Here is a 24,925-nt window from a genome sequence, read left to right as displayed (position 1 = left end):
TGGTCACGTTTCCCAAAAGTGGCTAGCACACAGTAGGTGCGCATTGGAGAGAATTTTCTTTTAACCACTTAAAACCTTAGTTTGTGACGCTGGGTGCCTACACTAAACAACAGTGGGCAATTTTGTACTGCACTCATAGTTTTATGCTACAGATGGAGAGCGTTAAACAGATATTGCATTAAAATTGTAAGTCGTAAAAAAGGCCTCCAACTGCTTGGACGTTTGAGGTGCGTTCTAGATGGTTTCCTTTCATTATGTTCAATGATGTATGATCGATGTCATGAGATCTCGTCACAAGGCAGCAACAATAACAAAAATACGCCAATAGTGCATTGTTTCAAAGTCATTACCTCAAACCTTCTGCGTTCTCCGTGATTCTCGCGATGTCACATCCTCTCTATTCGATAGACAATCGGTCGCGCTGGGAAGTAATAATAACTTACAGTCGATCATCGTCGTGACATCGAACGCATCTCTTGGTGGTTGAAAAAAAAACTGTGAAACTTCCTGCAGTTGATCAAACAATATTCCCTTAGCATAATTCTTGTTCGTCTGTGTGTCAAAGGTCTTGTATTGTAGTGCGGTAATCGGTTGCAAAGAACCTTCTACTTTTTGCAACTGTAGTAGTGCCATGGATGGCTCCATGGCGGGCGTGACACACGATCACGATCGAAGGATCGCAAGGGATCACAAATGTAAGGGTTCAGAATTGGTCGAGGTCGGTACTGCTGATTCATACCGGTCGAGCTTTTTTTGGGAAGGGAATTGCAATTTTTAACCACTCAATCGCCGCGCGGCACCGTCTACGGTACGCTTGTTGAAATCGATCATTCGGCTGGGGATTGCGTTACTCTCCACTATTAAATAGTCATCACATCGGGCAAGTAATGCAAAATTGTTGGTTCAATTGCGTGAAATGTCGCCACCCTGCTGGCACGATTTGCTGGTAGCGGAGCATTTGTTACATATTTTGATTTTCGGATCGTTGGCTCCGTGGCACGTGCTGAATGTGGAGCTTATTCCATATAACGTTGTAGTCTTCTATCTAAGAATGTCTGGACCACCACACCTAAATGATAAATATGATCCATCTGACTGCCCAACAAACTCCGGCCATCTAACGGCCCGGCCGCAGCCAGGTTCTGAATCTGTCCTTTTGGCAACTATTGTTCGTTCGTACAAGATTAAAAGAGCAAAACCGTGGTGGCTTAAAGCGGTAGCACGAGCGACAGTTAGAAACGATCGATTACAGGCCGGCCAGGTTCTCCTCCAGCACACGCCTAGTTTGCGGAGGATAATCAATCCACAGGGCTCCACCATAAAATACGCGAGAAAAGCATGAAAAAAATGTACTGCTTCTCCAAACGCTGCCGGTGTACCGTTTGCGGTTGGTTCGCGGTCGCAAAGACCAGGGTGTTACCGTTGCTGTGGTGCAGCGGTTGGGGAATTGGTTCGGCAGAAAGGTTAACGAACGCCATCCGTGCTCAATGTGGCATGATGGTAAGGGTGTGCCGCAAACGTAAACCTCAGCCGGCCTGGGTTGGGTGAATCTGGCTGAGCAAAGTTCGCAAAATGGTGGCAGAATTTGCCAGAGGGAAACCTTAAGATCGAAAGAACTGTCGCTGTTCAAATATCGACGCTGTTTATCGACGATGGAGGTTGGTGCATGTGTCAGTGACCCGTCCGAACACATGACTTACCATATTTACCGGCACTCAAGTTGCGATTGTCAAGGTTCAAGCACATCGAGCTGGACATGCATAAGAGGGTGTCGTGGAGAGAAGCTTCCAATCGTGGAGGCAAACTGCATCTGCATCACTTACCGTCCGAGATAAATGGCCAACACACACACACACACACACACACACACACACACACACACAGTCGGTGGGTACCTACCTTCGTTCCGGTCAATAGCAACCAGAGAACCACACCACAAACGGCCGAACGTTCATAAATCGCAACCCAAACACAGCCAACCGGCGAAGACTTTTTGCTAGCCGAACGCGAACGAAACGACGTGTGCAAAAGTGAAAGACCTTCATTAATGCGCGCTTACCATCGCCATCGCGTCGATCGTTTTGCCGATCGGTACGAGATCGGTTAGACGGGGCGCCATTCATTCGCTGCACCGTGGTAGGAAAAAGTAGGTGATGATGCATCTCAAGCAACGGCAGCAGCAGCAACCGCGGTTTTGGTCGCTTTCTCGCGTCTCAGTGTGGGTCTCGTGGCTGTGGCAAGGCGCATCTATTGCACCCTGACTGGGCTGTTCCGGAATGGCATCTAAGCATGGGCGCGATTCGAATGCTCGGTACCGGTTCGGTGGAGTCGCACGGTTTGCAAAAGCAACTTAAGTCTTCCGTTACAGTCCTATGACGCTGTAATGAATAGATTGGGACGATGCATGCGGCGTCGTGGACTCTCTGTTTACGTTTACGATGGTAAAATCATACACACACGAGGAGGAGAGTATGTAATTAACCTTCCTGCTTCGGTTGGCTTTGGTTGGACAGTAAAGATCATGCTTGTAAGACGATACATTAAATGGACGCTTCGGAAGCGCAACCTGGAGTGGTAAATTATTGTAATCGGGAGCGAATGATTGCCATGACTTTTTCGAAAGCATTGAATTTGGGTCCGTTTCGCTGTGGTGTGACTGGCTTAAGTGAAGGTTCTTGTCATCTATGACGATACACGATACGGCTTACGGAAGATCAGTCACAGTATCTCTCAAGTAGTAGTTACACAAATTGGGCGATTTGTTGCCCTTTCGATGTTTCAAGATGCTCGTGTACAGCCAAAGTGCATGAGAGAGATCACATCCTTGTTGTGTTTGGTAGCTCGTCTCAAAAACTGTTTTGATTAAAAATACTACAAGGTTTCATTGGGACTGCCTCTACTGTTTCTGTTCGCGCTTCGGAGTGCTAGAAACATCGGCACCTGCTACTGTCCGCGGTCGCACATTCACCACTCGCACATTGTAAACACTCTTGACCATACGCTAGAAACCGCCTTTTCGATGGTTAATCAAATCAATTATCATTTGCATACACAGTAGAACATGGTGGTGACGGTAGCGCAGCAGCGGGACTGTCAAGAGCATGAGTCTTGAGTCGCCTGGTCTGGGCTGCCCGTATGAAGTGGCGAATCGAAAGCGATTGAAGGCATTAGCCACGAACATTGTTAAGCCCCGTTAAATACATGCCTCATCCATCGTCTTGCGAACGGCACAACCTTGAACGCGCAAAAGAGGTTGCACTTGACATTAGCAAACCAGTGCCAGGGTGCTTAGTATGACCAACCGGAGCAAAATAATCGGAACAAGGCATATTTTCAATGGTCCAATTGGATGGTGGAAGCATGTTAATTGAACGCTCATCACTGGCAAGACACGAACACCGTATCCAAAATCGGACAGTCGGAAGTTTAACTTTTTCATGCTAAAACTGTGGCTCAAACTCGATGGTGAATCTTATGTACGGGCTTAGTTCAGTATAAAGCTTTGAGCCTTTGCTTTGCCCTGAGGCCGGTCTTGCTGGTGAGTCGCCACCGTTAGTTTGGTGAAGCGTGTGCTGTTCAACAACTTTCAGCCGAGTTGGGCTTAAGTAACCAGCTTCCCAGTGGAGAATGGATTGTAACGGCTAGCGAAGGTCACCGTCTAGTCGGTTAGAATCAGATCAGAGAAACCGAACGTTAGGCCTACACGACACCGTTCAGCCTCCGTTCCATTTGGATGGATGGATGGGTTTGCTAAGTGCGCAATCGATCGGCCTACAGGGACAGGTGTGGCCTATGAAGCAAATGTAGCTTACTCTGGTCTCCATCGCTGGCCGAGCGATGGGCGATCGCTAAGGATCAAGTCAACGTGTGAAGGAAGTGGAATAGAATCACTATTAATTGATGCTAATCTAGTGCGAACTAAGGAACTAACCCCTTCGCTATAATACACCGTCGTAAGCTTAAGGTAATGGGAAAGGAATTTGATTTGCGTACACGTTGGAGCAATTCTAGCTGCCCCATGTGCCTGTGCCATCTAATATTAATATTCTTTCTTCTCGTTTACTTGCAGGTAATTGATACTTCCCCTCTCTATCTCTACTAAGGAAGACTTTAAGAACCTGTTGAATACGGGCACGGGCAAAGAATGCTCTCGAAGGAGTGCCAACCATTTTCCCGTAGCAGCAGACAACCGATACATCAGAATCGACGAGTCATGATTTGTTTGTACCTGTTGTTGTAAGTCCCGATGCTGCTTTAAAGGAAGTAACGTTTTGACGTAGATTTTTGCTGACTGTGAGAGTTTGTATTTAGCGGTAATATATTCTCCGCTCATCAACAATGGCCACAACCACCCCGAGTAACGCTCCCTATCAGTCTCGTGCATCTCGACACTGGCAAACGGCATCATTTTGAGAATGAAGTACACGCGATCACGTACATGTGGCTCCCATAACTTACTGTGCACACTTACATGTTCCCTGAGTAAGCAGACGGCATCGTCAGAAAGGGAAGTGTGTCGTGACGCGACTTCTCGCTGAAACGCGCGACACGCCTGCGTCATCGTGCATGAGCATAATCAATCCGGTATGGTCTGGTCTGTGGTGTCAGTTCGTCTGACTGGGGTATGATTAATTATATCATTTATCTTTTGCACTCTCGATTGGTTTGTTGGACTGGCGAGCGGTGACGTCCCCTAATCGTGCTACCTTAGAACGTAACAGATAGACCTCACGCTCAACGGAGTGCGAGTAAGCGTATGCACAATCTTATTATTCATCAGGCAAAATCAGGCCAATCGTTGAACATGACGCATCGGGGGTAGAGTTGCCGTGGATGAATATTTTCACTTTCCGTTGGATGACTGTTGTTGATTTCTTTTCTTTTTTTTACAATGCAGTGAAAGCGAAAGTTTAACTTTGAAGTGCTACTTCTCAAAGAGATGAGTGTCTATTATGCGATGATGCAACTGTACATTGTGCATCATTGGGAAGCGATAAGTCTGTGTTAGAAATTCGTTAAACGTTCATCTTACCAAATCTTCGTTCAGCAAACTTGCCCTTCAAACCGCTGGCTTCCCTAAGTATTTTTTCTGAATCTCTCTGTCTCACTCTCTAAGCGTTCGATACCTTTCACATTGTATTCACTTAACCCAAATCGGTAGCAATATTCCATGTGCCAATTCGCGCTTGCCTTGTCGAATTGTGCGCAAAACGCAACCCTATGAAGGATTGGGCTGTCAGTTTCAAACCAGGCGACACCGTCCACTGCCTAACTAGCGAACCATCAATAGAGCGGGCACGTGATTTCAGCGTTTGCTTTAAATTTTGAGTTCGCGCGGCAAAAACCAAAACATGTGCCGCGTCCGCCCGTTCATCAACGCGCACACGTGCTTTCGAACCGTACCGTACCCCATCATCCGGTGTAATAAAAGCGAGTGTCCACACTCGAATAGACACACACACACAGAAACTGTTTCGAACAAATGGTGCTTAAAACACAAAAGTGAGTCAGAAAGTTCCACAGGAACATTGCTTCACGTTAATGTGCCGGTGGGGTACTATGCAACCACCCGTTCGCGCCTGTATACGATTTTGATTGATCCATTGCGCAAAGGAGCTATACGCGCACCGTTTGCCAAAAACCGTATCGCAACCACGCGCTGACCAATCGATGCTGGTATGTTGGTAAAGGATGATTGTTACACCTCGGTTAAATTTGTTTGGAAAATTGGTGAATTGGTTGATAAATATAATTTTCAATTATGCTTTACGGTTGCGTTCTCGTCACGGTTTGACACGTTCGATTGAATGGTACGTGATTTTGCAAAAGCTTCTTTTTTTCCTTGCACTAAATGCATTGTTTAACCCCCCCTTCCCCCCTCCCCCTTGTGGTCAGCTTACAAATTAGCATGTTAGCCTAATTTAATAACAATAGCACTTCTTGTTGGGGTTCTACAGCTTTTTGTAGGTTAGCAGCGAACGTTTGGAAACGATTGCATACACGCATGGCCGCAAAAATGATGCGTTGCAACCCTGTCACTAACGTGTGTGATGCTAATTGCTTCTGGTAACACATGTCCCACATCCGACGGACCACCAGCATCATCGCCCAGTGTCCCCAGCTCATTAGCAGCATTAAACACGTATTACGTCGTCACGTTGGGTGAAATGTATTTCAATGTCAAGTGGACCAAAAGGGGTCTAAAAAAAACGGAAAACGACGCTTAAAACACTTTCGATTTCGTTCGCCCGTCCGTACTTTCCGAACCCGGGGTGCCAAAACGCGGTCCCTCCCAGTGGTTTCGGTTCGAGGTTTGTAAATCTGTTCGGGCCGGGAGCTTGGATCTTTTTGCTTGCCTCGGTACAGCCACAACGGCTGCGTTTTGTTGACGCAGTGGAACGGAAGGTTAATTATGCGCTCAGAGGCGCGTCGATGTATGCCACCAGGAGAAAAGATTTAACGAGCCTTTGGCCCAACAGGCTGAAGCCCACCGCTGTGTACACTGTTTGTAGAGAAATTTCAGGGTTGTTTTGGGTGGCCGTTCTCGTTTTTATAAGGTTGTGCTATTTTTTTTTCTGCCTTCGTAACCTTCGATTGAAGTTGTTGGCAAAAATACAGACACACACCTATCTATTCTGGTACTCTGGGATCAATTCATCAAAGCAATTTTTTATATATATTTAAGCTATATATTAGTTCGCTGTATTTACACTATCTCCTATAAGCAGGACTTTTACCTACATGCTTAATAGTAAAATCAAATCCAAAAACTAATATTCATATACAAGAAAGTCAAATGAGAGATAAACTTGCTCTGGACATGTACTCCATTCGAAATGGCTCTTCATTGCCACATGGTTGGACAGCTTGCGAAAAGCTTCATTTGCATCTTTAACTTTTCGGTTAGTCAATCGAATAATTAAGAACCAATGCACGTCTTCCAATTGTTTCGCTTTCCACGAGCGTCCACAGGTGGTTCCATTCGATGCGCTCACATACCATTCCGCACTTGCATTCAATGTTTTCATCCATCAAACCCTTTGCTAGCAGATATCTTCTCTCGCCATCATCATCTAGTTAAAGTTAGTTCATTTTCGCTTAAATTCCTTCATTCCCTGGGTAGCTTCTACGGTGTATCAATCGGTTGCACCACCGAACGTATATAGCGTGTTACATTCTTTTCGAAGGCCCATACCCATCACCAGCGTCCTATCGCTTTTGCATCAGCGGCAGTCTTCAATTCTCAGCCCACGGTATACGGCTTCTGCCGGCCGACATTAGGTTTCGCAAAAGGTTTCGTACTTTGTTGTGCGCGGTAACGGCCACTCTCCACGACCAAAATAACGCTAGAAAGGCGCTAAACTGCTGCGCTTAAGATTACCTCCCATAGGTGGGAGAGTCTAGCAGTCTCGGTGGATGCGTGCCTTAGTGCGCCAGATTGTCCAGAAGCCCGTGAGAAGCGGCGTGCTGTGGAGGCTGAGAAACAGAAACTCATCTTCACATGTGAGCAGTTCACATGCATTAGTGGTGCCTGTTGCCTTGTAGCTTAGTTGCGTAAAGGTGAACTGTCCACACTCCATTAGCGAACCTCCCGCGTGTTGTGTTTATGGTGTGTTAAAGGTGATTCTTTCTCAAATTCCAACGCCAATATAGAAGGTGTAGAAGGCTTTCGAACAATCAAGCAAAACATTTCATTGAATAAGTTGGCGAAGCATGATTTATCAATAATGTTTAGAAACCTTTAAAGGGCTGTTAATCACTAGTCTAAACGCAGCTGTAATTTTAAGCGCTTTGCTACCAAGTACGGCAAATCACTTAAACAAACCGTTCATTACTAGCAAGCACCCCGTTTAAGTACCGGGGCATACCATCCGGGAAGCAGCAATGAGGAGAAGCCATTCGATGATACAATCGATTACCAAGTGGCCTGAAGCGATCCTCGAACTACATCGCCATCACGATGCACCAGGTGAATCATTCATGCTGTCCATTCGGGTGCGTCCGGTGAAAGTAAAACGTGCGTATCGGCGTCTCGCCCTGCTCGAGACAATCCGAACCAATTAACCTCCCCAGGTGCAAGGTCAAATAAGAAAGCATCTTCAGACGTCACAGTGGCATGAAGAATTTGCGTACATTTATACCCTTCAACGTTTGGGAGCACAGCAACCAAAAAAAAAAACAACTTGCCATGCACGTCGGGTGGCATTTGGCAGTACCTTTCAGTTGCCGTCTGTTTCCTGGTGTCGTGTGCGCAGTGACGAAACGGTAGTAAACTTTAGCGTAAACAGGTTGCACCGATTATTATAATTCATGAGCCACGAAAGCCACTCAGAGCGACTTGGTTGGTAAATGTCACTCCCGAGGATTTGAAAACCGGATCAAATGTCACCGGACGCAGGACTTTTTTTCTTGTTGTGGCATTCACAGCCCGGTACATGTGAAGAAGTACTTAGTTGTTTGTGGAACTCTTTTTTTCCTTAAGTGGGAAGGCAAAAGCTTTGTCAAGGTGGAATGTTTATGTGAAAATTGTGTAATTGCAATAAATCATTCACGGAGCAGCCTACAGGTACGGGTGCGGAACGGATTGATTTAGATGTTGGCGCACGCACGCATGTTGTCATCGTACGGGAGTTCCACGCAATGTTCGTCCAGGACCGACCCGACCCGTGCAACGGACGACGCCACACATTATTAGCATACACACATTCCTGCCGGGTGTGGCATTCGATTGAATCGATTAGCATACTCCCCAGACTGGGTCGGGTCATCGAAACGTTGGACGGACTTCTCGTCCTAAAGCCGCCGATAGGTGTCGATATCATCAACCTGTTCGTCATACGACGAGACGTTGCAGCATTACAAGCATGCACCGACCAGACAAATAGCTGCCGGTTTTTTTTTTACTTCGAGCATTAAAGCACCATTCCAATGGTTTGCTTGCGTCGTCCACGCACAATGAGGAGTACAAATAATCTTATCCCTCTCCCCTCAAGTCTCTCTGTCTGCCAGGGGTTGTCCGATGACGGTGTAGCTCACTTATTGCTTCATATACCTCATCTTCGAATGAAAGTGAAATGTTCGGTTATTTAATAGCTTCCCATCGAGTGTCTTTCGACGTATTTTGGGGACACCGTCGCTGTTAGGCTAACCTTGATGTAATATCGATTAGCACGGGGGAAAGGCTTCAAAGGTGAGAGACACGATGTGATCGAAGGCGTTTATTGGAGACACTGTCCGGAAGGTTCCCGGGAACGGTACAGGGAAGCGATGTCCAGGGGAAGTATAGTTATCTGAACCACCGCTTGCACTTTGGGAGGCCACTAGGTAACGGGTGTGTGGTTGTGTGCGTGATGGAAAATTGTGTTCGATCACGAGAAACTTAACCGACTGAAATTGCCAGGGAAAAAAATCCGGTTTTATTCCGATGAGGCCAGTGATGGTGATTTTTGGATACGGGATTATGCAACATTGACCAATTGACACTGCCCTGTTCCTTAGGCTTGAAGAAAAGGGAGATTGCTTTATTTTTTTCTTCTGCGCAGGAATGTCGTCACGCTATACAGGGATGTATATAATAAGCAACGCTTTCATCTTCTATGACTTCATTCTTCAAACGCCGTGTTGAACTTCGGAAAGATGGATATTGAGTTTCTGAAATTTTAAACCACGGGTGGAGAAAACGTTTGTAGCCTTTTTTTTTGCGGTGTAGTGGACGTGATGGATCTGATAGATTCTCGTGTTATTAGTCTTGCATAAATTTAATTATAATTATTCAAACCTAGTTAAATGGATAAAAAATCCTTTCTAATCATCCCTTTTGGAAACGCTCGCCTTTTTTGAAAACATTCAGACCACATTTCCATTTTTATCGAACCGATAAAATTCTTACCGTACCTTTCCGGCAATGACAACCCACAACAGTACAAGCGGAAAGACATTTTATAGCTTTGATTCCCAACAGGAGACCGATAAAAAAGCTTATAAACTTTTAATACGCGGCACCCTACGGTGTGCATTTCTGTGTGCCGATAATGCAAATGCAGTAAAGTAAGCAATTTGCATCGAAAATCGTAACGGAAAGCTTCTCATTTTACCGTTACCGATACACCACGAGAATCTTTATCCAGCCAGGCATCCTAATTCGCGGGGATGCGAATCACTACGGTTCTCTTTGCGAACACATCAAAAACCGGGAATCGGTAACGACTTTTTTAACGACCGATCGAATTAACGAGCCATTTCTAATATTTCGTTTTAAGGCTAGAAAAAGCGCTCGACCCACGAATACATCTTCGTCTCCACTCTACGCGACGAATGAAATATGGCTGGCTGGCTGGTCGGGAATGGGATGCGCGACGAAACCATTATTCCCGGTTTCGCCAACCGATAAATCGTCTGTATGCAAAACCACATAAAACCGTAGCGTAACAGCACGCGGTGAACGTGAGAAGCCAACGTCTTCATTAGCGACCGAACCGATATTGTTCGCTCATTACGGATGCAGCACCCCGCGGCTGCTACAAAGTACCGGGGATATGGGGCGCGGTTGCCCGGCACAGTACGCCACGATGGACATACTGCACGGTGTGCAAAATGGCATACCAAAAGGGAGGCATCCCTTTATCTGTATGCACCAGCGGTGTGCGTTTTCTCTTGACGGATGATGATGTGACCAATTGAATCGACACCTTTCACTGCTTCATCGTGCGCGAGTGTCTCAATTGCTGGTGCTATGCAGATTGGATAGTGTTGCATGCCAGTCCATTATCGTAACAGGCCAGATAAGTGCGGCTTGATGAGCTTGCATGGGTATGATTAACTGGTGTGTATGAGCGATCCACCAGTCGAGGACGAGCACAGCAGGATCGAGATGGGTTCAAGAACCGATCGCGAAACCGTTGGCAGAGGGCAGAAGTTTCACAACGCAAGCAACACACATGATTATCATAAACCGGCGTGCCGTGTGGGTTTCATTTGTTGCGAAGTTTGCCCGTCAGTGTGCAGCTTGAAGTGGTACGAAAACATTCCGCCGACCGTTTAGCAGCAGATGGCCGTGCAGGCCCGGTGGTTAGAAGCCCGGCCTGGTGTTCCCATGCCTTCGAAGTGTGCCAAACGTGCATGACCGGGTGAAAACATTAATAATAATACACACGTTCGGGGCACGTCTTCTGTGTAGCCTGGCAATGTCACGATCTTTGTTTGCCCACCGGTTCAGACGAAGGAGGTGCGTTCCAGTGATGCAAACGGCCAGGACTTTGCTTGCGGTACTTAAACCAACGCTACAGTAAGTGAGTGTTGAGCAAATAATGTGATTAAAGCAAACCCGGGTCGGCTGTTTGCTTGGCTATATGATTGAGCTTGCATTATTTGCCTCTTGCCGGCAAAACTTCCAGAACCCGCAAGAGCTTGTCATCACTCTTCTATGGTGCATCAAATTTTTGCATAAATTCTCAACTCTATATTCTTCTGTAAGTGAAGCGCAAACCAGAAAACCAGCATTGAAGTGAAGGTAGCTTACCAAATTAGGTTGTTTGATTTGATTCGATTCGAACGTTTGGCTCGTACCGAGCGCTGCAATTATATAACCTCCAAATCTGTGTGGTCGATGCCGCTCGGTCCCCCCTTTCTGTCAGAGTCATCCGAGGCTTCGAGGCTCGTGAATGGGAAACCTTTTTTTTCCACCCAACTCCAACCCATCGGATGATGGACACCCCGTCCATCAGCAATCTGTGCAGGCGCGTGCAGTGATGTGAGCAGCGCTCACACAGGAAGATGGGATCGTGCCTGAAGATTATCACTGTTTAGAATCGTCCACTTATCCCATCTTCGGCGAGGGTTATGAGCAATGGTTAATTGCTGATGGATCAGCAATAGTGCTGATCAATGTTTGGCGGCCCGCATTTCAATCGATCAAGTCTGAGCTGGCGGCACCGTCTCGTGGTAGCGATCAGGTTGGGATCAATTTTGGCACAAAATTGCAGCACATCATCCAACTCGTTTTCCAGCGGTGTTACGGTGTGGGAACAGTTTTCACGAACGAACGCAGAGAAGGTACTTGAGCCATATTGCGCAAGCAGCAAAGCTTAAAATTGTATAACCGGACATCGGGAAAAAGGTGTCCGAATTGCACGTTATGTCCTTTTTGTGATTGGGTCAAATAAAACCGTCCTTCCAGCTGTCGGTATTGTATCGATGAAACGGTTTAGTATGTGTTTTTTTCATGTTGAAAATTGCTAAAGTGTCATAACTTTTGGCATCTTGGCTTTCGTTTTATGATTTTCATCTGTGAAGGCATTCCACGATCGTTCCACGGATATGTTGATGAACGCTTGATGTGGGAAATTAGCATCGTCCAGACCATCACACAATGTGGCCCACGCAATCAAACCAGTTGCTAGAGTGTTTGTGATGTAGCCGGCTTCAGCTGAGTTACTTGGAGATTTGTCGTGAATCTGTCGGGGACCACGGCACAACATCGCCATTTCTTTTCCGCTTTGAAGCAGCAGTGGTTGGAACCGTTACCGGCGTGCTACCTCTCACGATGCTGCCGCGCCTCTTCAGTGACGCATGGTATGGCGGATGGTAAATATTGTTTAGAGGCAAACAACGATACGGTGAACGGGCGGACAGCAAACTTTTTGCGCTGTGATGGTGGATGTTGTTTTGTGTCATTTTCAAATCCTTTGTTTAAAAGTGTTATGCTCTCGAAGGACAATTGCTTTTTTTGCTGTGCGCGTTAGCATAAACTTAAAGAATTGTAACACAACTTCTGGAGGTGTTATTTATATGCACTTTGTTGGAGATTGTTGATGAGGAAAATTTCCTCGCAAGCCAAAACAATAACGGGCAGCATTGGGAAGGTTTTTGCATCCTACACCACCGGGCATCTGTTACACGGCTTCGCGCTAAACTTTTTCACTAAAGGTCCGCAACATGTGCCGGACTTAATTGTAGGGCTTAAATTTATCGTGCAACCCGACACAGTTTGGTGGTTTGGTTGTGTGTTGCCGCCGTTAAATGTGAGTCGAGAGCCGTCCGGTACACAAGGTAATCGGAGCCATGAACAAAGTAAGCAAGTAAAACGGAAAATAGATATACCATGCGCTCTAACCGGAAACACTGTGCGCCATCAGAGTGCTTGATAAAGATGCAATTATCCAAAGCACACGAAAGATGTACATCATACCGTGCCCGGTCGGTGGGCTAAAGTACGAGAGTCATACACAGTGCGGGGCAAGTACGTACTGTGCGTTAGGGGTTAACAATAAGCGAACAACAGTGCCTGCCGTTGATGATGATGGACGCGTTTTTTTAGACGTCAATAAAGTTTACGACAAAAACGGGCAGCGGAACTGGGTATGTAGCGAGATGCAGGACGCGTATACCGATTGATGCGTGGCTTGCGCAATGCTGTATCGTTTCTAATAAGGCACTAAACCGTTGTGGGTTAAAGAAAATCAATCAAAATCTGCGTAAAGCTTTCTCCTCGCTTCAGAAAGCGGAAAACAAGTCGTTGGAGTCATTTAAGCTAACGACGCCGCATGGCATATACGAGGGTAAGGCTTGGTAGGTGTACATGTGCAGGAGCATATTGTAGGTAGTCGGGACAATTGGATCGGTAAACGGTACGGTTGCTCGTAAAATGGTGACAAACATCGTAAGCTTGTTGTTGTCTTTGGATGAAGTTTGGAGCAAACATTACAATCCGTTCGTTTTGAACTACGTACGGAGCTCTGAGTTGCGGGAATGCGGGATTGAATGTCGTTCATAAGACAGAAAGAGGAAAGCCGACAGGAAAGCTGCAAATATTGACTGTGGATAATAAATGCTACAATGTGACCATTGCTGTTCAATATTACGTGTCGTAGGGTTAGAAGAGGTAGATTAAATAGTGCATGGAGTATTCATTATGACTTCAGAACCCCTTTGTTATATAAATTTAAATTTAACCCAGACATTGAATCACGATATAGCAATACTGATTCAAAAGAATCCTGTACAATATATAATTGTTGCAGTGCTCTCAAAAACTGCTTTAAATTATGATACATGTTCGCACCATCAAGCTTTTTTTTTCACCGTCAATCATGCAAATTTCCACCCAACCCTATCTGCAAGATATTTCGCAAGGGTGAAAAACTAAATAATAGAAAAGAAACACACTCACACACGGCATGCATTCGGCCAGCCGGACGGGTAGGAAGGCCGGCTGGCACCCTAAAGCCATCCAGCCGGAGCGCAACTTTTCCTACGCTCATCGCCTACACCCCGAGATGAAGCGAAAACCCCCTCGCGCTAATCTCATTCCGGTTGAATTAATAATACCAAAATTAAGACCAAAAACCAACAGTGAAACGATTTCAACTTTCCATCGTATCGCCGCTTCCGGGGGTCTCTGGCAGACATTTCGGTTATTGAGGTCTGGCCAGTGGCATGCTGCCGTTGGCCGATTCCATTGAAGCGCCTTTGGATGTGTTTCTATCTGGTTGTGTTTCTTTTCATTTCCTCAGTTTTTGTCCCGCAGGTGGTTTTCGTTTGGTGGTTATCTCAGGCTTAGGGTGCACTGTGTGCACATGCGGTGGTAAAGCGTGGTTTTCCGTGCCGGGAAAGTGCAATCCACTGGAGCTGATTACACGTGCGCGCGAGCGTCTATTGTGCGGCTGCTGAAGTTTATAAAACCAGCTTCACCACTTTACGCTCCATCTGAGGCACAACACGGCGAGTGCATAAGATCTCGGCAGCTAATGCTCGAGTTGATCGTAAACGTGTGTGTGTTAAGCAGGATCGTTAGTTGGTTGGCCAAAAACAGACGTCTTCTTAGGTGATCAATCTTAATTCCGGGAGTACCCGCAGTGTCCCCAGACCCGTTTTTAATCAGTTGATTAATTTTATTCGTTTTCTACCAGCTGGTCCAAGATAATCATAGACAACAAACATGTGTACATGCTTTATTGCTGTTGCGATCAGTAGCTGGCTCGTCGCGTGATAAGCGGAAGGCAACAGGCAGCATGCACATTTATTACTTTCGGTCAAAACACGATTTCGCGAATCAGCGATGCATCAGGTCCGAAATAAAAGTTGACAAGTTTGCCTCCTGACCGCAACCGGCCAGCTAACAGCTAATGGTCCAAAAGCTTTCGCTTGCAGAAATTGCTGTAGAAGGGTGAAATTGTCACCCTCCGCTAACGAGTTTTGTGATCCTGTTTTCCGGAGCCATGGTCAAAATCATCATCCCCCCTCACAACATCGTACTGACAGGAGTGTGTGTCAAGATCAGCTGCGCCATACTTCGAACTAAAAATAGTACGCCAAAGAGTACGAAGGACAGGAAAAGGATTTAAGTCTTTAAGTCTTCCATCACCGCTTTGCGTGAGTGAATATCGAACCCGCTTTTTCTATCCTGACAATAAAGACAAGCTTATGGAGGTGTTTCGTTTCTTATTTTTAAAACTCAGTTCTTCCCTCCGTGTTCTGCTCATTTAGCAAACTAGCTGTGCATATCGTGTATCGGCCGCGAACTCTAGCTCCGCTCGTGAACTGCAGCTGGCTAACGACATGATATTTCACTTTCGTTGCTCCCGAGCTCTTGTCCGCGGTAAGCGGACACTCGCTGGGGCCATCACCTACGTCGTCCGTAGTCATTTTCACTTTTATCAGCTTTCTCAGGCGCGGCCAGACACTACCCGGGTGTGTGTGTGTGACAAGATGCGATAAATGTGCAAGTAATATGATCGGGTGTGCCGCGAGAAGAAAGTTCCTCTATTTCGCGTAGTTACGATAAACCTCTTTGGAAAATAAACGGGTTCTATCAGTTTGCTGTACGCTCGCCGCACGGTGTACGGTTGCAAAGGTTTGTTTAGCGCCAAGAGATAACTATCGTTTATGTTTACTCCAACCCTGGTTTGGCTGGCTGTTGAGGAAGTACAGTGACGGTATCTCTTACCAGCGAGTAAATTGTGTTTTAAGATAACTTGTACATTTTTGTATAAACTGTGTGAAAGTTACGATAAGCATTTTCCGCATTTCTTAAATCATGAAGATATGATAGCTAAGTTTATTCTTTTTCTGCAATTCTATTCACCAAATACCAAAAATAATACGATGAAAGAACAAATTGAGCTCTGTTGAATGATGCTCCATGTCTAAGTCTGATGAAGTATTTTATCTCTCCCATATGCTGCCTAGTATTATCGAAATGAAAAAATGATACAGACTAGTATCATGGTCTCGATTTCTTGTTCTTTCCAAGCATTTTCTTCATCTTTGGTCTAACGACCCTCTTAGGTCATGCCTACCATTTCTGGCTTACTGGACTTAATGATACCTCTTAGTTGGATAGTCAGTCCTCACTTCGGGGGAAAGGTCCGGATGGGATTTAAGCCCCGGTCCTGCTGTATGACTCATTTGCCATTCCGAATACTGCAAAGAAGCTATGGGTATCGGCACCAAGCTGCTAATGCAAAGGAAAATATATCAAATGCTATCCGGATTGTTTCCCTGTACGCAGGATAGCATGACAGACAAGATTATCCAGCTGCGGATAAATTCTAGTGCTTCTATGGCTCTACAACCTCGTCGTGAGGTCTTTGCCTGCCAATTTCTGACTTTCCGTGACTTGATTTTACCCGAAGCTGCATAGTCATAGTCCTGCGTTCAAGGAGGCGGTCCGGATGGGATTTGATCCCCGGTCCTGTCGTGTGAAGACTGACCCGCTATCGCCTAGGTCACTGGACCGCTCCAAAACAAATCTAGCGCAGGAAGCCAGAAATGGCAGGCCGAGACCAATCGATGTAGGGCCACAAAAGAAGAAGACGAAAAGGGTGTGTCGTCAAGCATCACACAGTTTAGCAATTTCAGATTTATTTTTTCTTCGTTTCTATTTAAAAATATGCTTTACGCACAAGTGCGTAAGCCACGTGTTTCGCTTCCGTTGTTGATGTATTGTTAATTTTACAAGTACATATTATTACAGCAAAAGTCAATAAGCGACCGGTTTGCTGGTTACTTCTTTTCTTCTCGCTTTCTGTCTGTTTCACTTTCACGCGCGGCAAACACACAAAATATTGACTTATCTTTGCCCGTTAATCATGGCGACCTCGGTTGGCCAGCGGTACCACCCCACCTACTCCACCGGACAGCAGACACCAGGTGGTGGTGGCTGCACAAACAACGACGACGCCCGGCTAATTTTTGGCTCCAAAAAAAAAAGCAAAGTGCCTCGTTCATTGCTCTGTGCCGCTTGCTTGCCGGTGGCCAGTTCCGCGACCACCGTCGAGCAGACGCTGTGATGCCTGTGAAAAGCAGCAGTCGCGGTACCACCGTGACATAATCGAATGTCGGTCACAATGGTGCCCTCGAGGGCCGATGAAACTACCGCCCAGCTTGCGTCGCACGCCCTGCTGGAGTCGAACAGGCGCAAGCAACAATGACAGCCGTGACAGTTTACTACAGGGCCGCCGCCTGCCCCAGTGCCACAAACCAACCACACTGGTGGGGGTTTTTTAGCCCGCAGTTAATGGGAAGCTCTCAACAAGCCACGTTCGGAAACCTGAAACACCGAACCGACAGAACCGAACGGAATGCCCTAAATGAAGGAAGTATCTCGATTGGCAAACCGGCAGAATGAGCTCCGGGAAGTGGTGGGCTGGTGCAACATCGACGCCAGCAGCAACAGCAGCAGCAGCCACTAAACAAAAAGCTCTCGTGCCCGTAGCGGTTCCATGATGTGTTTGCATTACTCGCAATCTCACCAGGGGCCCGTGTTCCGTAAGTGCCCGTTTTGCCAATGGCACTTTTTTTGGAGCCATTTGCATTGCGGCCGCATGCGGCTGATCCGTAAAGTTCCCATGCCCGAGTCACCTCTGATCCTCCGTTACATTACCTGCTTGCACACCGTTATCGGTGTACGGGGTCGGATCATTCCGCTCGAACCACGAATCCCGCGCATCCAATCTGTCACGCCGGTGGGTAATAAAAAAAAAAGTCCCGTCGTTGTTTGCTTACATCATTAAGCATCTTCAGCTGTCATGGCCTTTCGGTATGGTAGACCGATGAAGCGGGTTGTCGCGGTCTGTCCCTTTCATAGTTAGCGCTTGTTTAACGTGGTCCCATCGTTGCCTGTACTTCCTCATTGTTCTGATTCCAATGATCTTCAGCGAGCGAGTGCTTCAACTTCGGTGGTTCGGTAGCGTAAGATGGATACACTTACGTAGGTGCGCGAAGAGTTGCAGCGAAACCGGTACGGCTTTCGGTGAGTGTTTTTATGTATAGACGCGATAGCAAACGCTGTCCAAGCGACAGTTGTGGAAATGTTGCCGATGTCTCGTGGTGCTGATGCTGGAACCATTTATTGGCGTACGGTCGCGTAATTGTGTCGCGAAGCGAAGCACCTTTCAGGAGGTGTGTGCACAGTATGTTGTTCGATTGCTAGTCACTCACGTGGCGGCGACTTGCACACTTTCTAGTCGCTTTAATAGACGCTAACGATCGTTTCATAAGAAATGAGCTGTTGGGTGGGTACGTTGAGGAGGACATGTTTGTTTTTTTGTCACCGCAAGATTTGCTTGGCAAGAAAAGATTTTAGATAAAGGAAAGGATTTGTAATTACTAGAGTGTCTCGCAAAACAAGGCTTCTGTTCAGCTATTTTGAATTTGAAAAATGATAAATTAATTTCTCAAGCTTTGAAAGAGAACAGATGATTGAGACGACGATTTGCTGTGTAATGCAAAAACTAATCATTTTGCAATGACATTAACGTTCGATTTATCTCAATCAATACCAAACGCTCCTAATGATGCAAAACATCATGCAGCTAGTTGCCGTTCCTTACAGCTAAGATGTGCTTCAATATAGAAAACTAATCGTTTGAACCAATTCAACTGTGTTCTTTCATTGGGTGTGATTGCTTTCACAAAAAGCAACTATTGAAACCAACCAGCTCAAAGGCAACCATTCATCACAAAATAGACCCAGATGATCCTCTAGATAATCTCCTGCTCCGATCGCTCCCAATGAACCGGGGGTCCTTGACGGAATAGTGCAAAAGTTGGTTGAAAATGAAACATTTCATGCGCACGGCTAGAAACGTTTTCCCCCCCATTGCAAACACTGTGCTAGCATTGTTGGCAAATAATCGGAGGGTTGTGTCGTCGGGCGAGAGACTACAGACTTGGACGCTTTTTGTATCATTTGCATTTGCACGCATATCTGCAACTGCTTCGTGTCGTGTCATACAAGACCAAAAATAAATGGGTTTGATTCTGTTGTGTTGGCTGTGAGTCTCCGGACCGGTTCGGTTCGCCGCGACCCGCTAGTGGCCCTGACCAGGTATATATTACCGTCGCAAAATATGGTGCAAAATGGATGGAAAGCGCAGCACGTCGGTGGTGAAAACCCAGCACATGGACTTGGGATGTCCTGATAGGATAATAAACTTCGCTTCCGCGCTGGCGATGGGTGTGACTCTAGAAGTCACCATGAGCCGCCTAACCGTTAAGCTTCAGAACTGACTAAACGCCTTGTGGTTATTACCGATTTCCTGTATTCCGGCAGTGAGCTTCGAGACTGCTAATGGTAAAGCTACGATCATATGTTCTGCGAGCAGATGATCTTTTAAAATAAATCATTGCGTGCTGTAGTATGCAACATCCTACTCAGGATAAGGTCAGAAAACCCTATCATTAGCCTATTGCCATTTAATGCAGCACGTCAGCAGCACTACCCTGCTTTCGAAGGGTTGTGCGTATACCCGGTAAAGACGGCAAACCTTGAACGGGCACGAGGTTCCATTTTTGCGCCCCCCTCAATATCAAATCTCGATCGCCCAAAAACCAGCACCAACCATGATCGTGGCCCTGAAACTTATGGTACAGCCCACCTTAGAAGCCGGCCACCCGTAACCATCCATCGTGTGTGCGCCTTCCTGCTCGAACGCGGATGTCACCGCTGTGCGATGGACGTAACGGTCAAGTTCGAAGCTGGCACCGTGCTTGATGATCATAATGATATGTGCATTCAAATCAACGATATGCTTCACCACAAGGCAAAAGAGCATCCGCTAGCGAATGAAGAGCGTGCTGAAGTGGATCGTACGCGATGCAAGTTTTTGGCATTTGTCGTGTTGCGTAAGTATTTTCACTGCATAGAGCGATCGCTTATCACTTCCTGGCTTCTGGTGTGATAATAGCTATTAAATCAATCTCGATTGCCATTTGCCGGATTTTCTTTTCGAGTGCACTCGCCTATTTTTTTTCTTTTGGCGAACGAAACTTCCGATGGCTCGATACTCCATCCGCACAACCCTCATCATGATGATCGTAGCACTCCTCTTCTCAGTAACACCTTCTTCGCCACAGCCTATCTCCACGGGTGCACTTTCGCTATCGCTAGGTTTCGTAACGCTGGAGAATCGGGGGTTCGTCTTTTTTTGTTATCGTGTTCATTTGCTATTGGATTGAAAAATTTGTTTGAAGCGATCATCTGCGCTTCTTCGTTTTCTTTTCGAGGATGTAAATGCGTGTTCCGATGTGCTGATCATCAAAATGGAGCCGTTAAATGGTGAGGAAATTGTTTAAAGCAATTATGTATATATTGTTGCGTTGCGGTGTTGAAGAATATGAATTTGAAATTAATTGATTATATTTGATTATTGAAATTAATAATTAGCCATTTCATTGTATTTAAAAAAAGAACGACAGAACTGAAACTCGTTTCCCAAATGTTTCCCCTGTTTTCGTTCTGTAGGTTTCATTCCCATTATTCCCGTTGGACCATATGATTGCCGAAACGATCATTAGCGTTCGGGCATTCAAAAACCGGTACTCAACCGGCAAAAATCGGTTCGTGCCAACCGCGATTGTCCTTCAGATTCAGATGACGTAACCAGTTGGCGAGTCAAAAAGGAGTGGTCCCAGTTCCCTGTTGCTTATGGGGAAATTGGCGGAAGCCAGTAGTACGGTGGCATGCTAACCTGTGCCAGCATAATTTAAACGAGATTACATTGATTACATCACTAAAACGTTCTAAAAGTATGCACATATCTACCTCCAACTCCTGTGTAACGGATAGCGATTCAAACTAAACGTTGCTCCGACATAACAGCTGGCCGGGTAAACCGGTTCAGCACAAATTAGCAACTTCTTCTTACCAATTTCAGCACCCGAAACGATCGCAGGGGATAAGTGCACCCGTGGAGTGTAAAGTTTGGAAGAAAAACATATTTTTCTCAGCACCAGAGCGTCACGTCAGCTGATTGCTAATGTTTTGGGGCCATGTTTTGGGGATAAGATTGATGGTCTAGGGTACCGTAAGAACGGGTTTGTTGGGCACAGTAAAGTGAGATTTCTGTATTTACCATATTGAAACAAAAAGTTTTTTGGATTTTTTTATAAAGATAAAATTTATTAACACATTTAATGTTTTTACTCAACTCAACTAATGTTTGCAATTAACAAAATAGAGCAACTTTTTATTCTTCTACCTTGGCACTACAGCCTCGAAAGGTCTCGGACTGCCAATTTCTGGCTTTCTTCTGGACTTGATTTTACCCGTAGCAAAGTAGTCAGCCGAGCGTACAGGGAGGCGGTCTTGGATGGGATTTGAACCCGGCGGTTCTGCCCGCGCAGTTATAGCCGTTATGCGAGAAGATGTTGTAAAACTCAATCTTCAATTCAAACTTCAATTTATAGTAAATCTAGTTGAAATTTATTTTTTTTTGTTATATTTTTCTCTCCTTCTCTTCTAGGTGATACATGGAGTGCAGTTGGAACCGCTGCACGTGATCCGGAAGCGTAGCATCGATCAACCACTTCGGATACTGATCGTTTACGATGAGTCCGTCTACCGATTGGACACCGACAAATTTTCTCTTATAAATGTAAGTTTTACATTAAAACCAACCGCGTACAGTTGATGTAGCGCTTCGTTGATTTTCATCTCCCATTTTTCCAGAACACCATTCTGCCGGAAGCGGTACGATTTTGGGAGCAAGCTCTGATGGTGCGCCAGACAAAGGAAACCATAAGACTGAATCGGAAGTGTGAAAGCAGTCAGGTGTTTGTCAAGAACTCGATGACGTACTGTATCGATTCCTGCAAGCAAGCAACGCTGTGTGGCGAAGTTCAAGTACCACCGGATCATCTTGATGTATGTAAAACGGGCGGACCGTGCACAGCGTACAGGCGCACCTAACTTTAAGCTCTACGCATTATCTCGTTTGCTTGCAGGTGTGTCGAGTTTGCAACTCTACCGGACAGGATTGTCACGAAGATGCAAACACCACGGCGGGTCCGGGCATTTCCAATGCGGACTTTGTGTTTTATGTCTCCGCGCTACAATCGGAACGTTGCCATAAAGGGCTGACGGTCGCCTATGCGGCACACTGTCAGCAGGAGGCAGCCCTCGATCGGCCTATCGCCGGCCATGCGAACCTTTGCCCCGATAGCATTAGCACCAAACCGCAGGAACTGCAAACGCTGCTGTCGACGGTGAAGCACGAGATTCTGCATGCGCTCGGGTTTTCGGTGAGCTTGTACGCGTTCTTTCGCAACGATGACGGGACACCTAGAACGCCCCGCAAACCGGACACTGGGAAGCCTTATCTGAATGAAAAGTATGTTGAATGTTGGTGGATTTTTTTTACGTAATGTCTCTAATTCATATTCTGCCGTATTTTTAGATTCCAGATCCACCAGTGGAGTGAGGACACCATCCGCAAGGTGGTTCGTACCGATTGGGCCGTACGTGATGGCACGATTAACCGTACGATCGATATGTTCGTGACGCCGCGTGTGGTGCAGGAGGTTCGCGATCACTTCAGCTGCCAGAAGCTGGAGGGTGCCGAGCTAGAGGATCAGGGTGGCGAAGGGACAGCGCTCACGCACTGGGAGAAACGTGTGTTGGAAAACGAAGCAATGACGGGCACCCACACACAAAGTTCGGCCTTTTCACGGATTACGTTGGCACTGATGGAGGATTCGGGATGGTACAAAGCGAACTACAGCATGGCATCACCATTGACGTGGGGCCGTGGTTTAGGTTGTAATTTTGCCATGCGTAGCTGTAAGGATTGGATTACCTCCAACACACTAAGGTACCCTGACGGCAAGCTGAACAAACAGGGGTTTCAAACTGTGCACTAACGATTGTCCTTTCTTATACTATTCTCAGAGGTCGCTCTATACATCCGTTCTGTGCAAAGGTGAAACGCGACCCACTTCAAACGGAGTGTACGGATGATCGAAGTTCCGTTGCGCTGTGCAATCTGGTGCGCCACACGGCTCCACTGCCACCGCAGTACCAAAACTTTGATTCCTTAGCGCACGTTCCTGTGGGAGAGGAAGGATACTACGGAGGATCCGTGTCGCTTGCCGATCACTGCCCCTACATACAAGAGTTTACCTGGCGTAGCAAAAACGTGGTCGTCCGTGGATCCCAATGTCAGTTTGAAGATAATAATCCGAGTAAGTGTCTAACGCTGCTGTTGGGTCAACCCATTCCGCTTATCTAACCGTGTTTTGCCTTGGGTTTTTTGTTTTGTTTTTGTAGAGCCGGAGAAAAATTTTGCCCTCGAGTCGTACGGACCTACGTCGAAGTGCTTTGACCACAGCGAAAACATGTGGGAGGAACGTTCGTGCCGGCAGACGCGCGAATGGCAACACTGGGGCTCCGGTTGCTATCAGTACCGCTGTCAGCATGGCCGTTTGCATATTCTGATAGCGAATAAATCCTACGAGTGCTACTTCGCCGGCCAAAAGCTAAAAGTGCAGCTGATGGCGGAAGGCTGGTTGCATCGCGGTGCCGTTGTCTGTCCGTCGTGCAAAGAGATCTGCAATCCCGAGTTCGAGCGACGCGGAGAACGCTGTAAGATCAGTGAAAGTGCGCCACCGGATAGTTACTATCCAAGGGACGAACTAAAGTGTAGCAGCGCTCAGACGCCGCATGCGAAGACATTGCTTGCGAGCCTAATACTTTTATCGTTGGCTACGGCCGCCAGTACGAGCGTGCCACGGATATACAGCTAATCGATGCCTGTCGTCGGTAGGGCGCGTTCTAACAGCAACCAATGCCATGCATTGTGTGTGTGTGGAGAAATGTTTCGTATTACCGTTTTTATCAACCATTTCATATTGTATGTGATACTATCAGCGTCGGCACCGGCAGAAGTAGTAATGACAAAAGCATGTCCCCGATGTCACAAGTCATAATAACATCACGCAAGTTAACACGATTTAATAGTGTACGGTGGAATAATGTTAATGTGAAATCACACTGATAACGGCGAGCTACGAGCACCACATCACCAAATTGATCATCCGGCCTGTCGATATCTAGAGTCAAACCAACAATTTCACCTGTAAATAACTGTCCAAACTCAGAAACCGGTGGTACACACGATTCTGTGTACGGGGTTTCATCGTGCACACAGCAACGCACCGATTTGCTTATCTCAATTTCGTATGGCTGCAAAACATTCCATTCGTGTGCAAAGTGATAATTTATTTAATTTGATTTTATTACCAGTTTTACATTTTTGTGTGCAACAACAACAACAAAAAAAGGATAAAGGACGCAGTATTACACGCATCGCAAAATTATTCGAGGGACCTTTTTATCTCAACACCTACCTGCCCTGAACACGTGACACGTCCCTTCTGCCATATTATGGTATGATAATGTTGTTGCCAATGATGTATGTTTGTTGCTTAAATATTTTTCTCCAAATGAGCCATTCAGCCAGTCAGCACATGAAAATCTAGCAAAAGAGGGCACAAACGGTAAAAAAAAATCAAACAAACAAAAAATGGAAAACTGCCAAAGTCATATGTTCTCTCGTACGTACGTGAATCAAATTCTTTTGTTTTAATTGAAAAATTGTTGATAGACTAGTTAATTGTTAGTGGCCAACAAAGGCGCGCCACACATCCT

At 46.2% G+C, this 24,925-nt stretch overlaps 1 protein-coding gene and 1 long non-coding RNA gene across 3 annotated transcripts in view; both read left to right on the top strand.

Annotated features, from left to right (window-relative positions):
• Positions 1-24,794, top strand: part of LOC118504487 (leishmanolysin-like peptidase) — a 29,278-nt gene extending 4,484 nt beyond the window's left edge. For both annotated transcript variants that reach the window (XM_036039006.1, XM_036039007.1), the window contains exons 3-8: positions 21,744-21,875; positions 21,950-22,144; positions 22,225-22,610; positions 22,677-23,090; positions 23,168-23,460; positions 23,546-24,794. In XM_036039006.1, coding sequence (XP_035894899.1) covers positions 21,744-21,875; positions 21,950-22,144; positions 22,225-22,610; positions 22,677-23,090; positions 23,168-23,460; positions 23,546-24,021 — 1,896 coding nt within the window. In that variant the 3' untranslated portion in view covers positions 24,022-24,794. The remainder of the gene's footprint in view (positions 1-21,743; positions 21,876-21,949; positions 22,145-22,224; positions 22,611-22,676; positions 23,091-23,167; positions 23,461-23,545) is intronic.
• On the top strand, positions 14,713-15,425 carry LOC118504488. The gene is made up of 2 exons (XR_004905307.1): positions 14,713-14,821; positions 14,907-15,425. It is a non-coding gene; the product is annotated as an uncharacterized LOC118504488 (long non-coding RNA).
• Positions 24,795-24,925: the final 131 nt, after the last annotated feature.

Source organism: Anopheles stephensi, chromosome 2 (assembly GCF_013141755.1).
Source record: "Anopheles stephensi strain Indian chromosome 2, UCI_ANSTEP_V1.0, whole genome shotgun sequence".
NCBI lineage: Eukaryota > Metazoa > Arthropoda > Insecta > Diptera > Culicidae > Anopheles > Anopheles stephensi.
Note: the sequence above shows the minus strand (reverse complement) of the source record. Positions and strands in the feature narration are given on the sequence as shown.